The sequence below is a fragment of the Myxocyprinus asiaticus genome, chromosome 38 (assembly GCF_019703515.2).
Source record: "Myxocyprinus asiaticus isolate MX2 ecotype Aquarium Trade chromosome 38, UBuf_Myxa_2, whole genome shotgun sequence".
NCBI classification, from domain to species: Eukaryota; Metazoa; Chordata; class Actinopteri; order Cypriniformes; family Catostomidae; genus Myxocyprinus; species Myxocyprinus asiaticus.
In genome coordinates, this window is record NC_059381.1 from 30040734 (window position 1) to 30057316 (window position 16583).

The 16583-nt window shown below is 36.5% G+C and overlaps 1 protein-coding gene across 2 annotated transcripts in view; it reads right to left on the minus strand.

Moving 5' to 3' along the window:
- LOC127428855 (rab proteins geranylgeranyltransferase component A 2-like) overlaps nt 1-16583 on the minus strand; it is a 101887-nt gene that overhangs the window by 23072 nt on the left and 62232 nt on the right. For both annotated transcript variants that reach the window (XM_051677494.1, XM_051677493.1), the window contains exons 10-12: nt 15789-15893; nt 15231-15294; nt 10498-10588 (exon numbers count right to left, since the gene is read on the minus strand). In XM_051677494.1, the coding sequence (XP_051533454.1) occupies nt 10498-10588; nt 15231-15294; nt 15789-15893 (260 nt within the window). The remainder of the gene's footprint in view (nt 1-10497; nt 10589-15230; nt 15295-15788; nt 15894-16583) is intronic.

Below are 16583 nucleotides of genomic sequence, written 5' to 3' on the forward strand. Positions count from 1 at the left end.
CTGCAATCTCTAAAAGCTAATAAAATTAAACGGAAATATTTTATGTTCATTTGTTAATTTATTTGGCAAGTAGTCAAGTAGGAAGTAATAAGCGGGACAATGAGCAATCAAACACTAATTTTTGTAATACAAACACCAACAGAAATCCTGAGCAAACAGGAGGATGACTTCAGCTGTTTCTCGAGACTCCACGGTCTCTTTTTTCTCACTTAACATATTTTCAAATCAAAACATTATTTCATGTCCATTTATTTATTTATTTATTTGGTAAGTAGCTAGTAGGTCTGTTAGTTGTTATTTTATACATATAAATTTGCAAATGACCTACAGCGATCAGCCACAACATTAACACCACCTGTCTAATATTGTGCAAGTCCCCCTCGTGCCACCAAAACAGCGCCAACCCGCATCTCAGAATAGCATTCTGAGATTATGTTCTTCTCACCACAATTGTACAGAGCGGTTATCTGAGTTACTGTAGACTTTGTCAGTTTGAACCAGTCTGGCCATTCTCTGTTGACCTCTCTCATCAACAAGGCATTTCCATCTGCAGAACTACCACTCACTGGATGGTTTTTGTTTTTAGCACCATTCTGAGTAAATTATAGAGACTGTTGTGTGTGAAAATCCCACGAGATCAGCAGTTACAGAAATACTCAAACCAGCCCGTCTGGCACCAACAATCATCCATGTGATTATCTAATCAGCCAATCATGTGGCAGCAGTGCAGTGCATAAAATCATGCAGATACAGGTCAGGAGCTTCAGTTAATGTTCACATCAACCATCAGAATGGGGAAAAAATGTGATCTCAGTGATTTGGAGCGTGGCATGATTGTTGGTGCCAGATGGGCTGGTTTGAGTATTTCTGTAACTGCTGATCTCCTGGGATTTTCACACACAACAGTCTCTAGAATTTACTCCAAATGGTGCCAAAAAAAAAACCATCCAGTAAGCGGCAGTTCAGTGGATGGAAATGCCTTGTTGATGAGAAACGTCAACAGAGAATGGCCAGACTGGTTGAACGGACAAAGTCTACAGTAACTCAGATAACTACTCTGTACAATTGTGGTGAGAAGAACATAATCTCAGAATGCTATTCTGAGATGCGGTTTGGCGCTGTTTTGGCGGCACGGGGGAGACTTTCACAATATTAGACAGGTGGTGTTAATGTTGTGGCTGATCAGTGTATATTATGATTGGCTAATCTATTGGCATGTAAAACAAGTAACAACGACCTTATCAAGTTGCTGACTACTGTATAAGCATTGATGTGTAGAAGCTTTCATAAAATTTAGAGTTTCCTAGTTGTAATTATGAGTCTGACAAAGACATGAACAATTTTTACAAGTTGGAAACTCATACCAATAATTTCGACATGACATGAACACACCACTAGTCTACATACACTAGTCTTACTTGTGACCACAATGTCCCAACAACTGCCCTAAGTTGAAAGAGCCCACCACCATGTCTGTGTGAGGCTTTGGTGCCGAGATACTGTATGGCTGGGGCATGTTGGTATGCGGTTGCTTGGGTGTTCTGTGTGGTTGCTAGGTGGTTGCTAGGCAGTTGCTTGGGTGCTAGTTAATAAAAAATACAATTGTTCATTGTTAGTTCATAGTGGATTTACTAATGTTAACATACACCGATGAGCCAAATCTGGCACCAAGACATTAGCAGCAGATCCTTCAAGTCCTGTAAGCTGTGAGGTGGAGTCTCCATGGATCGGACTTGTTGGTCCAGCACTTCCCACAGATGCTCAATCGGATTGAGATCTGGGGAATTTGGAGGCCAGGACAACACCTTGAACTCTTCATCATGTTCCCAAACAATGTGTGCAGTTTGGCAGGGCGCATTATCCTGCTGAAAGAGGCCCCTGCCATCAGAGAATACCATTGTCATGAAGGGGTGTACCTGGTCTACAACGATGTTTAGGTAGGTGGCACGTGCCAAATTCACATCCACATGAATGGCCGGACCCAGGGTTTCCCAGCAGAACATTGCCCAGAGCATCACACTGCCTCCACCGGCTTGTCATCTTCCCACAGTGCATCCTGGTGCCATCACTTGCCCAGGTAAACAGGGCACACATACACGGCCGTCCATGTGATGTAAAAGGAAATGTGACTCATCGGACCAGATGACCTTATTCCACTGCTCCATTTCAGAGATGCTCTGACCCAGTCGTCTGGCCATTACAATTTGGCCCATCAAAAGTCGCTCAGGTCTTTACTCCTGCCCATTTCTCCTGCATTCAACACGTTGACTAAGAGAACTGATTGTTTGCTTACCATCTAATCTACCCAGACCTTGACATGTGGCCTTGTTAGGAGATGGTCAATGTTTTTCACTTCACCTGTGAGTGGTTTGGCTCATCAGTGTGTACAACTTTTGATTTTAAAAATGTATTACTATACATTTAAATGAACATTAACCAAGATTAATAAATGCTGTAAAAGTTTTGTTCAGTGTTAGTTCATTTTAACTAAAGTTGTTAACTAATGTTAACAAATGTAACCTTATTGTAAAGTGATACCCCAATTTTAATATAGAGCGTAAAAGGAGAGCAATAAACTGAGAAGCAGAAGCCAAACAATAATTCGAAAATAAAAATACTGCTACCCACCTCTCCCTACATGCTATCTCATCAAGATTTTGAGCTCTTTTTCTATTTTTTACACCATTCTGTGCAAATCAGTGCAAAAACAAATGCATGCCGTTTTGTCATGTTGTTTGTTGACATGTTATCAAAAATAAACTCTCCTGTTGCTATGTGCGTGATTTTGTGAATGAATTTCAGGATTGTAGCTTCAGTCTGGTACAAATGGTCTTGTAATTGATACACCCACTTCACTGGTAAAAACTTAAAATTGCTTCAGTTGGTCTGACAAACTGGGCTAACATCTAGAATATAAGAAGAACTGAATATGATGCACTGCTCCTGGTCCAAGCTCTGGTCATTTCAAGACTGGACTTCTGTAATGCTTTGTCAACTGGCCTCCCAGCTAACATAATTAAGCCACAGCAGATGGTCCAGAATGCAGCAGCACATCTGGTCTTCAATGATCCAAAAAGGGCTCATGTCACCCCACTCTTGATTTCACTTCACTGGCTACCTGTAGCTGCCTGCATCAGATTCAAGGCTTTGACTCTGGCCTTCAGGACAGCCAATGGAGGCGCTCCCTCTTCCTTCAATTCATTTCTCCAACTTGCTCTCTGCAATCTATGAACGAGTGGTGCCTGGTGGTCCCATCACAAAGAGGCTCAAAGTCTATTTCACAATCTTTCACTTTCTCTGTTCCACTGTGGTGGAATGAGCTTCCAACATCCACACAATCTGCTGATTCCATCTCAACATTCAAGAACCAGCTGAAAACACATCTGTTCTGCGAGCACTTAACCAATCCACACTAATTGTGTGGATTACTAATTACTGTTGAAATTCACTTGCACTTACTGTACACACACACACACACACACACACACACACACACACACACACACACACACACACACAAAATACTACTCCAGCCACCTTGAGAGCTTTGCAGTACAACACTGTAGATGTTGTTGAACTTTGTATGACAAATTGCTTGCTATGTTCCTCATTTGTAAGTCGCTTTGGATAAAAGTGTCTGCTAAATGAATAAATGTTAATGTAATGGCTTTCCATGAAAGTAGCACTGAGTGCCATCCAGAAGGGAAAATAAGTAACAGGCACCTAAATTCAAAACAATGAATCACAATTCTCATATGGTCTTAAAAGTCCTACTGATGGCAGCAGTGGGATCTATGGAAATGTCCAGGCTAATCCCTGGAGTTCACACAGCACTTCCAGGCTCATCATTACTTCTCAATTCCTTTCTTAGGTCCAAGTACAATAAAGTGCGTGAAAGTCTGTGTGCGTGAGGATCAAAGTGAACAAATGCAGTGCAGGCAGCTCCGAGCAGCACGCCAGCTCTGTGTCACGATTTGGAGAGGCTGGTGGAAGGAGAGGAGCACAGATGTAGGCATCTCCAGTGGGACGAGAGGTGCGGCTTCGCTAAAGGCTCTGAAGACTCACGGGACATTGAAGAGTTTTGCAAAAAGAATCTCTCCACAACAAGAGACACTCCAGTGGCCGATTTCAAAAAGTTTAAAACTGAAGTAATAAACTCCTGGATAATTAAAAGTGAAAACTCTGCAGTACAGTTGGATTCATAATATGGCCAGCGATGGACATATAATATACTTTATAAAACGGATAGTTCCGGTTCTGGATGCCGACTGGTCAATAATACAGCATTCAAGCCATTCTGAAATATGCAATATTGTAAAAGCTATAAGCCTATGCACCTGGCTACTGTCTATATCACTGCTCAACACTCATACAGTCCAATTATTAAAGGGATAGTTCACCAAAAATGAAAATTCTGTCATCATTTACTCTACCTAATGTAGTTCCAAACTCAAACGTTGGTGCATAAATGACACACTTTAAAAGGAATTGAAGGGTTTGATTTTAGATCCACACACTTTTAATAATTTTGCGTATACTATATGCCTTTTTATAATGCATTCATACAAGCAGTGTGAGACATTTAAGTCTGTGTGTGTGTGTGTCCTGTGTGGCTTGTTTATAAAAGGAAGGCCGTGCCTAGGTTATAATGTTCAGTGAATAGATTACTTTCATAGAAAAAACCCTAATACATTATTGTTAACATGTTCAACTCTTTCTAGCATCCTTAATTCCTTTAATTCACTCTTTATTATGTAATATTTTAATAGACAGAAATATTCTATGATTTTTGCTCTGATACTATTTTTTGTTTTCTTTACTTTAAAATTTGCAATTTTTATTTTATTTTTTCATTAAGACAACCACTGATATATACAGAATTATTTCTAATCAATAAACATTTAGTTTATTTGACAACTTTTGTATAGTTTAAATATTCCTTAAAGTCATTTTTGTATTGGACTTTTGTTCTCCCTATGTTTTGCGAATGGTGAGACCTGCATTCCAACCAAGGTCACGGAGAGGCTGCAGCGAAGATAATACACAAGCTACCCTGTCTAAATTATCTGGATGTAGACATTTTTATAGTAAATTTTTAACATGTGATTCTAGCGTATCGAAATATTTGGGACTTCGGAAAGTGAAGTATTCACAACTAAAACCTGCATACAAGTGTACTAGACCCATGATGAGAACTTGATTAATGTTATGATTACCTAATTATCGTTTGTTTTCATATCGTAACCTATCAGAATCTTAGAAAAAACTTTTAACAATTACATTTTGCATATGCCTGTAAATCCTTTTTTTTTTCTGTGTTTTAAGTTAGTTCGCTCCCTGAACTCTTCTGTAACCTGTCTTTCTGATTGTTGCCATTGGAATTGTGGAGAATGGAAACACTTTATCTTTAGTAAACTCTGTCATTTTACTGAAATCCTGACTTTTGAGTAGTTATTATACATTACACATATTGGGGACCAAGCTGTCACCTCCTACAGAATATTCTGGGTTCAATACAACTTAAGCTCAATCGACAGCGTTTGTGGCATGAAGTTGATAACCAAAAATAATTTTTAAATTGTCCCTCCTTTTTATTCTTTTAAAAGAGAGCAAAAATCTGTGGTACAGTGAGCACTTACAATGGAAGTGAATGGGGACAATCTGTAAATGTTAAAATACTCACTGTTTCAAAAGTATAGTCACAAGACATAAACAATATGTGTGTTAACATGATTTTAGTGTTTGAAGTTGTATCAACTTTGTTGCCATGACGATATTACGCTGTAAAACCTAAAACCACCGTAAAAACGATGATTTAAACAACTTAACAGCTCAAATAATACATGAGTTTTATCAGAAAAATTAATGTAAGAGCTTTTATAAAATTAAAAGCTTCACATTTCTGCCTTTAAACGCTCCAAAAATTGGCCCCATTCACTTCCATTGTAAGTGCCTAACTGTAACCTCCATTAAGGACGGATGAGTCAAAAGAAGTTTTTTTGTGGTAATCAACATTATGCCACAAATGCTGTCAATTGAGCTTAACTTGTATTGAACCTGGAATATTCCTTTAACTTCTAAAATCAACTGTCTTGGTTTGGCTTGGAGCCCTTGAGATCACATCCAACTTACCCAGTGGCGCAACTAAAACAGCAACTCTTATCATTAGTGGTTAATGATAAATAAAGATCGGGACCTGGTTAGCTCAGCGAGTAAAGATGCTGACTACCACCCCTGGAGTTGTGAGTTCGAATCCAGGGTGTGCTGCCGAGTGACTCCAGCCAGGTCTCCTAAGCAACCAAATTGGCCCAGTTGCTAAGGAGGGTAGAGTCACATGGGGTAACCTCCTCGTGGTCATGATTAGTGGTTCTCGCTCTCAATGGGGCGTGTGGTAAGTTGTGCGTGGATCTCGGAGGGTAGCATGAGCCTCCACATGCTGGGAGTCTCCACGGTGTCACGCACAACGAGCCACGTGATAAGATGCGTGGATTGACGGTTTCAAAGGCGGAGGCAACTGAGAATTGTCTTCCGCCACCCGGATTGAGGTGAGTAACCGCGTCACCATGAGGACCTACTAAGTAGTAGGAATTGGGCATTCCAAATTGGGAGAAAAGGGGATACAATTTAAAATAAATAAATAAATAAATAAAAAGATAAATAGAGATCATCTTCAACTGTAAACGCACGTCTGTCACGGTCATCATCATCATCGTCTGATTGCGAGTGATGCTCTCAGGTAGAAGGGTAATGCTTACAGAGGAACAACTCCAATCCATCTCTCTGTGGGATGAGGGGGTAGAGGCGCAAACGATATCTCTGTTCCAGCTCCCCATCATTTCCTCAGAACTCAATTCCCAGAGACAAAAAAGTGGAGTATTGCTGATTTAGCATTTCATTCCCCGTGAGGACGGAGTCAGTCACTGGGGCCTAAGTCAGGACTGCTCCCCCATTTCCACCTGATCTACCCCTACATGATGACTGATAGCAAAATAAGACTAGTGTAACAAACAGAATCACTTTTATAAATAACAATGGAGTAAATGATGGAGTCATAGCTGTGGTGGGTGATGTACGGAGTGTTTTGAACAACAGTTTTGACACTGGCAATGTTCAAAGACTATCGATGTGGAGGCAATTTAAAGAAGGATCATTAACAAAAGAGGCGTGTACACTCCTCCTGCAGAATTTTCAAGATATAGTACACTTAAATAACTCTAATGAGTTTCTTCGGGACAATACTAAATAAAAATGCTCTCTTTTATTGTTTAAAAATGCTAAATGTCTTAAAGATTCCGCAAGGGGTATATTTACATAAATATATAATATAATTATACATTTGGCAACTATGCGCCATACAAGATAATTTTACATGGTCGTTAAGAAGCGGGAAGTTTGCGCTATAAACAGTGAAAATAGTGCAAGAAAAAGAAAGAGGTCATGTATTTGATAGTGATGTCATAAAATATTATTTTTCACCAAAGATTATTGATCAGCACGTTATTTTAATCAATACATTTTTGAGGCATTGATTTATTAACATCAGCCAACATTTAAATTAGAAGCCTAATTTGTGTGCTTTCAATTCACTGACAGTTCATTCCATTCAATGTAGTCTGACGTAATAGCTTTGGGAGACAACAAGGGGGCGACATAACATTTACTGAAGCCAGTCGCGGCATATTACACGCACATTACGAGCTGATGGCGTTTTTTGGTGTTATAATATATTGTACTTTACTGTTACTGTAGACTGCGTAATCTGCATATAGATAGCGGCGGAACTGCAACTCTGTACATATTGTAAATGGGTCCTACAATTCAGTGGCATTCTGGCTTTGAAACTTTTGAAAAATAAAACATACAAGTTTCTTCATGTTTCCTCATTACAGGGACATTTTAAAGATTGTATTAGTCATACTGGTCAAGCTAAATTACTAAAAAAATCAGATGTCCATCCAGTTAAATGGGCAGCATCAGGGTGGACAATAACAGGGTGGACATTCAGTGGATAAATTAGCCACTACATGGTCTGTGATTGATATCCAAGAAACATATTTGCAAACTAATATTTACGTAATATTTATTTCTGTTAACATAAATACTGGATATTGAGATTTTAAATTAGATTAATTTCCCATATATCTTACCATAACAGGGTGGACATGCTATGCTTGAGCACATATGACTAACATCATAAAATAAAGAAAAACATAAATAAAACAATAGAGTTATAAACTTTAAATAACTCAAAGTAATTTTGCAGAATGGGTGATGTACACCTCCAGTGTGTGTGATGTAATTTCCTAATATACAGTATATCTTCAATGAAAGGTCATAGTATCATGACATAACAGGGTGTGCAATAAATCAAGGGACACACAAAAACCCTCCACTATCAGTGTTAAAATTACACATTTACCACAAAGGAATACATGTTAATGAGAGAATGTAACACTAAACTCTTAACAGTATGTGGGGGAAAAATAGAAATCCAATGATTTAGCATTTATTTTTGTCAAAGATACAGCGACCAGGAAGAAGAGAGAAAGGGAGAGAAAAGGCCTAACATGAAAATAGTGTATTTCTCATTGGATTAGTGTCATTGTTTTGGCAGTAAATAGTGTTTATCATAAGGGAAACGTAAGAAAATCACATTAAGTGTTTTAACTACCCCTGTCCTACTGTACTTTTATTTTGAATTAATGCAGTAATGCAGATTTTTTTACCTCTCTCTTTCTCTCTACCAGAACGAGCTCTGACATATGCAATAAAATGTAATGGCATGTCATGAATAGGTGCGTTTACTGGTGTTTTAAAATCCCAAAGGTGGGAAACAATTACATGCACTAAGTGTAAATAGAAACATCTTCTTTGCACTAAGTGCAAATAGTGGCAGATACTATTTGCAGTCCTAATTAAATACTAACAGAGCATCACTGCAGTGTGTTTACTGTGTTTATTTAGAGTCCCACAGACATCCTACGCCAACCCCATCCCTAAACCTAACCCTAACCTTCCGTTACAAAAATTAACCATGGTTTTACTACAGTAACCATAGTATCACCATGGTATTTTGTAGTAATCACAAAATAAAACATGGTTACTATGTTAACACCATATTACTGTTGTAACACCATGGTTAACTGCATTAAAACTATGACTTCTGCCAAAAAAACATGGTTATTACAACATTACTATAGTAAAACCATGGTTAATTTTACTCGGCTCAAACCTTTCTCTCAACTCTCTGACCTTCATCGTGACCAAATCACTGTGAGAAAATCAACATTTTATTCATTTTTGTAAGAATTATTAAAGAAAAATATTAAAGAGTGGAGAAAGGAAACAGGATGGGGAAAACTGGGTCAAAAGGAGGATTTGAACCCAGGTCGTCCGCATTGAAAAAGCATAACCATACCTTCTTTACACACTAAACCATTGCACCGATACTTCAGGCACACTTTGTTTCCACCAAACTATTTGAGTGCAAACACCTAGTGCAAATAGTTTAAATTTTTTAAGTTCAAATTTTAAAGCTCTCCATCACATACGCTGCGAGGCGAGCAGGAAATGCACAGGCAAAAGGATCGTAACAGAATGCGCATGCGCGAGAACTTGACACGAGAGGGATCCCTTCTAGACACAACCGGGATCTCGGGACGCATTTTTCTAAGTGTCAAACTACATTTAGCTTGACACAGCCACCTAAAAAGCTGTGTTTATGACCCGACGCAACCAAAGTGAGACGCTCCAAAAGCATCCGTCTGATGCATCTGTACACTGATGCGTCCTTAGAAAAGCCTGGATAGATTGATGAATTTAATTGCAAAATGGATTGCTGTTGGCCAATGATAGGCTTGTGTTCAATAATATGGAAACTAAAAGTATACTGACTTCTAAAGCCACTTTTTGTATCGTCTTATCAATGCTTTACTTGTCTGCCACAAATAAATGTAATGCATTTTAATTATCTGAATTATTAGATTAATAGTATATAATTATAATTGCTTAAGTATAACTATAATAATTATTTAATACTTATAATAATGACTTATTGTTATTTAAGGGCCTCTCTGCAAATATTTATATAAGTGATTAATTCGATTAATTAATCGGCATATCATGTAATTCATTTGATTCAAAATTTTAATCAATTGACTGCCCTAACATTCCAGCTTAGAACATAAAAAGTCCTTTTTTTCCCAACCTTTGCACCAACCACTGTTTGAAATTTGAGACTTTGAATATAGTGCACAAGTAGTATCAACTACTTTTACAGTGCTTGTATGGAGAAAAAAGTAAATAATTTCCTTTTTTGGAGCTTTACAACCCTGATTATTAAGTTATTAAGTTTCATTATATGGCATAAAGCCATGTGACAATTCATCAAATTTCTTCTTTTGTGTCCCACGGAAATAAAGTACAGTATGGTGAAAGTATAACTGTTGTGAAATTGTGGCTTGTGGCACATGTTATTGTGGTGGCTGTGTAACTCACAGGTGCCAGGCATGCAGGTCATGGATGAAGAACAGAGCTCCACCATCCTAACCAGAGAACCATCCAGAGAAGGAACAGTCACCAATGAGATCTGCCATTAAAAAGAAAACACACTACAACTTACAATACATAAAAATATATGACTGACATATCACTCACAAATCCAACCTGGCACAAGCAAACGTTTTGGCAGTGGCACTGGTAAATCTATAGTGCTACAGCAAAATATAACTAGATTGATGTTGGCTTGACAAAGCCTTGTGAGAAAGTTTAAACTAGTTTTATTATTTTATAGTTAAAGACGTTTGATGGATATAAAGACACTACAATTAGACAAACAGCCAGCTAGCTAGATAGTCAGACTGTCACATAAATAGTCAGATAAACCGTCAGATAGATAGATACAGAGAGAGAGAGAGAGAGAGAGAGAGAGAGAGAGTGCCACTTAAAGCAGATTAAATGTTCACATCATGTTGGAATTACTGTAATTCCATTGGCCAGTTGGAACATCAATGAAAGTCTACGGAATTTTTCAGATTTTTGATCGATTTAACCACATTTTTAATTCAACTTTACTCCATGTTGTGAGTTTTGCAGACTGAGTCAAGAAAAAAAAAGAGTGAGTTACCGCCAATGTCCTCAACAGGAGCGTATACCATCGATTAACAATCTAAGAGCTCATGGTAGGTCAGTTTATAAAGTTATCATTGAAAATGAATTCTCCTATGGAGAAAATAAATGAGATTTTTACTTTTGGAACCCAACTATTATGAGGTCTTCAAAAGCAGAATTCTGAAGGACTGGCATAGTGTGCCAGTTAAAACCAATTAGCTAAATGTTGTGCCTGTGTAACGGGATCTATATAATCCCGTTATATGGATCTAGACAATGTTTTCATACAGTCCTTGGGTTAACCAATGTTAAAACTGCTTTTTAATCAAATGGACAGAGCAACAAGATGGCCGTGCCAACAAGAGAAGTGTGAAAGAGGAAGAGAAAGCATCTCTCGCTCGTTTGGCGACTGTCATTCCAAAGGATGAACGGCTAATTAAAACCAGCCTGAATATTTAATTACGTTTTGTCACACGCAGTCATGTAATATTCCATTTCCACACTGTGTCAAGACGCTGATATTAATTTCTGTTCGCCGAGGCTAATGAGCATAAATTACATACACTTTTCCTTCCTCTCCTGACCTGCTTTGAATATTCAAGCATGAATTCCTGATGGAGAGCAAATTGGAGCTGAGATTCAGCAGGTACGCTAACCACTTTGTTTCCTGTATTCTGGTGGACATCACTCAAATTAGCCTAAGAGGACGCTCGTCTGTCACCTTCCATTCTCGGCAGAAAGATTCATTTATCCAATTCCGAAGAAGTAACTGTAAACAGAATTATGCTCCTTTCATTGAACAGGTTATTTTTTCCTCTCATAATTCACTTTAGAATGTTACGCTCAAGAACGGGACGTTAAAACTATTGTAATGATCCCACTAATCGGCTCTGATGTTTTGCTGTTTCTTCGCTTGCTGAATCTTGGATGTGTCCCAAGAATCCATCCAAATGTTATATGCAGCATAAAAAAGATGTAATGCAATACAAGTTGAAGAGCAAAAGTGCAAGACTGGCAAGAAACATGGCACACACACACACACACACACAGCAGAGATGGGTGAATGCCATTTATATGTGCATGTGAATATGCAAGAACGATCGAAAGAATGAGCTAAAGACAAAAAGAGAAACAGACAGAATGAGAGAAAGAAAGAAAGAGCAAAAAAGTGTAAAAAGAATGTGTGAATAAGCAAAAGAAAGAATGAGCGAAAGAGAAAAAATATATGAGCAAAAGATCAAAACAGAAAGAGCAAGAGAGAAAGAAGGAATCAATGAAAGAACGAAGAAAGAATGAGCAAAGGACCGAAAGAATGAGCGAAAGAACAACCAAGAGCCAAAGAAATAATAAGCCAGTAGTCGTTTTACTCAAAAAATAACCTATTTTAGTTGATGATAATGTGCAAAATGACAAAAAGGTGTGTCAAACTGTAACTCACCAAACTTTAAATAATCACACATTTAGAAAAATCTAAAAAACACTGAATTTTAATGTGCATCAAACATATAAAATGAGCTACTTTTTTTGTTGTTAAAACCTGAGCTCCTGAAATAAAAGCATAAAATCAATATATTATGGTATTAGCTAAATAAGGTATAAGTTTCAAGTTATAGTATTATAACATTTTCTGTGTTTTAGCCTGTTTAGGCTGCATGTAGCACGTTTTTACAGAAACTATGTATTCAGAACACGTTACGCATTCTGTCTAGCACGTAACTTAGTTCCAGTTCACATGTTTATACACTTCATTGTCTGTGCAGTGTTGTAATATTTCATTACATTGTGGATACAGTGATTAATGTCATGTATAAACAGGATGTGTTTGAGTAAGGTAAAGCGGTTCATTTTGCCAGTGTTCAGCTCTTTCTCTTCACGCGGCTCAAGTAGGGAAATGCCCAACATACTGGATTATTGTATTAGATAAATTAATCCTTTCTTCCTCTAAAAACAGATTTTTCTCTAGATGTTTCTTCTTCTGTTTGTGCACTGTTATTATCTTGCTGTGTTATTTTCTATTGTCAAAACTATGTTTTAATTGTTGTCATGATGAGTATTTATCATCTCATCTTTGTTACCCTTGACAAAATCAAAAACCCCTTTTTCAACTAACATTTTTGTCAGTAATTTCATTGACGAGATTATCTCTCAAAAAAGAATGAGTGAAAGGGCAAAAGAATGAGCAAAAGAAAAATGAACTTAAAGGGATAGTTCACCCAAAAGCGAAAATTCTCTCATCATTTACACACCCTCATGCCATCCCAGAGGTGTATGACTTTCTTTCTTTTGCTGAACACAAATGAAGATTTCACAAACAAAGTGAATGGTGGCCAGAACTTTGAAGGTCCAAAAAACACATAAAGGCAGCATAAAAGTAATCCATATGACTCCAGTGGTTTAATCCATGTCTTCTGAAGTAATATGATAGGTGTGGGTGAGAAACAGATGAATATTTAAGTCCTTTTTTTACTATAATTTATCCTCCCTTCCCAGTAAGTAGTGATGTGCACAAAGAATGCAAGTCGTCAAAAACAAAGAGAGAAGAATTTGTAAGTGAAAGTGGAGATTTATAGTAAAAAAGGAATTAAATATTGACCTGTTTCACACCCACACCTATCATATCACTTCTAAAGACATAAATTTAACCACTGGAGTCGTGTAGATTACTTTTATGATGCCTTTATGTGCTTTTTGACCTTCAAAGTGCTGGCCACCATTCACATGCATTTTATGGACCAACAGAGCTGAGACATTCTTCTAAAGATCTTCGTTTGTATTCAGCAGAAGAAAGTAAGTCATACAAATCTGGGATGGCATGAGGGTGAGTAAATTATGAGAGAATTTTCATTTTTGGGTGAACAGTCCATTTAAGAAAAAATGAGCTAAAAAAAACTGCAAGTAACACTTTCTATGAAGCCCATATTTATAATACATTGCAAAGGCATTATAAATGCATTATTCTGAATGAATAACACACATTATAATAAGTTATAACTTATCATAAATAATTATAACTACAGTTATAATACATTACAAGTCTTCCTCTATTCATAGTTATACTTCAGACTAGAGTATAATGCATTATAACACAAGCAACATCCAATTTTAATGCAGCAGAAGCTAATAAATCTAGTATAAGTGCTGTATAGTGTAAACAGTCAAAAGACTTTATGATGTAATCATATTATAAGTGGTCTTTGCCTGCTTTAAGTAAAGTTGTATCTTATAAACAGCCATAAAATAAACTTGTAACATATAATAGAAGTCAAACTTATATAATGGAAATTATTTATAAAATAAGTCTTCAAATAAGATGCACAAACATTAAAGTTTAATGAATAGAGTACAGTATACAATGACTTTGATTTTATTATTTTATTTTTTATATTAAGATTGGCTGCATGTGTGATCAACATACATATTTAGTTCTTGAGAGAGTTTCTGATATACTTTAACCTTGTAGCTTTAAAAGTGTTTTTATTAATATCTCAAAATTTACATTGAATGTGTGTTATTTTGTAATTTGTGCATGTGTACTGTATATAACTTCCAGCATGACTTGTAATGTCTTATAACCACTTAAAATATCTTATGGTTGTTTATAAGAAGACATTGCTTTTGCAACTTTACTTAAAGCAACCTATAATATATATATATATATATATATATATATATATATATATATATATATATATATATATAACAAATATATATATAATACATTATAACTTCTGCAGATAAAATTGGATGTTGATTGTGTTATAATGCCTTATATTCTAATGTATAACAATGAATATGTAAGTATTATAATGTAACAATTATTTATGAGAAGTTATTATACATAATATAAGGTGTATTATGAGACATTACTAATGCATTATAATGCCTTCACAACGCATTATAAATATGGGCTTCATAGAAAGTGTCACCAAAATTTAAAAAGAGCGATAAAAGAAAGAGCAAGAGTGAAGGAAAAATAAGCAAAAGAGCCACAAGAAAGAAAGAGCGAAAAAAGAATGAGCAAAAGAGCTAAAGAACTTGCGAAAGAAATAATAAGCAAAAGAGCCACAAGAGAGAACCGGCCAAAGAGCGGAAAAAAATAAGCGAACAAACAGATGCATTACCTGCTGCTCAGATTCTGAAGGTAACACAGATCTGTCGGTGATGAGCACTGCTCGAGATATCTGCCTGTAAACGAAGAAAGAATTAGTGCCAAACACATCAAATAAAGAACACAAGTTTCAGTTGTGTGATACCCAAGAACCAATGATGATTGGCATCATCAATTTCGCACCTGACGCGACATTAAACTAGCACAGCTATATAGAAAATCAGTCGCCTGGAACAATGTTCAATAATACAGTTTAGAAGTCATTACACAAAAATATTTGACTGCAGAATGCCACTATTTAATGTAATAAGTGCATCTAAAGTAGGTTTAGCATTTACGTTCTAAAATGATTCACATGCAGCTTTTCACTTTTTTGCGAGATTTGCGTACACTACCATTCCTTTCTATCTTTAAACACATTTCAAAACTGGACCATCCCTATTCTGGCAACAAAGGGATTATGTAATCGCTGGTGCATGCTGAATGGAATGCATGGAAGAAATGACAATTTCTCATTAATTACAGTAATGAATATTAATTTAATTTGTGACATACAGTATTGTGTGCTCACCTGTATGTTGTGCTCTGTCTTTGTTCATCTCTGATGTATGAATCTTCAACCACAAAATGACTGCAGTTGATCCTCTGACTGCGTGTATCAATCACAGCTTTAACTCTATAACATATGAATAAAGAACATGAATCAAGACAAGATGCTCAAAATCAACTGTCTTTACCTAAAGGTCTGCTTTAAAATCACAAAAGGGTCTGGTGGCTACTTCTAAAAACTCTTAAGATAAGCAGCCTGTCATTGTACTATGTTGTACAATATTTTTTTTTTTTCTTTTTTTGGCATAAACTGGCTTTGCTTCAAATTTTACATTGGACACCAAGTGGCAACCCAAAACAGTATCAAAAAAGTAAACAAAAATGTTCTTAAAATCAAACATTAAAATAAAGTACATTAAAATTACCATTAACTGCACAGTCTCCACAATATGCAAAATTAATATAATGACATAGGAATTGATCCTTAGCTTACATCACTAAGCCTAACACACTGATAAATATTGTATTACCAATATTACCATATTACAAAGTGACATGTGAATTTGCACATTTTTGAGTTTATTTAGATGTATTTTTCATCAGTTGAGAACCACTGCCCTAATAATAATTTAAAAGTAAGAGCAGGATGCCTAGGGCATAAGTTTGACCTTTCCTCCTTTAATCTCTGTAACGGAGAAGGAAAAACAGAGTGAGAGAGAAAAAAAAGGAACAGAGGTGAATCTTTTGGCTTGTTATGTCAAGAGTTATAAATGTGCTTTATAGGGCTCATTATCCAAACTAATGGGCTAGGGGTGAC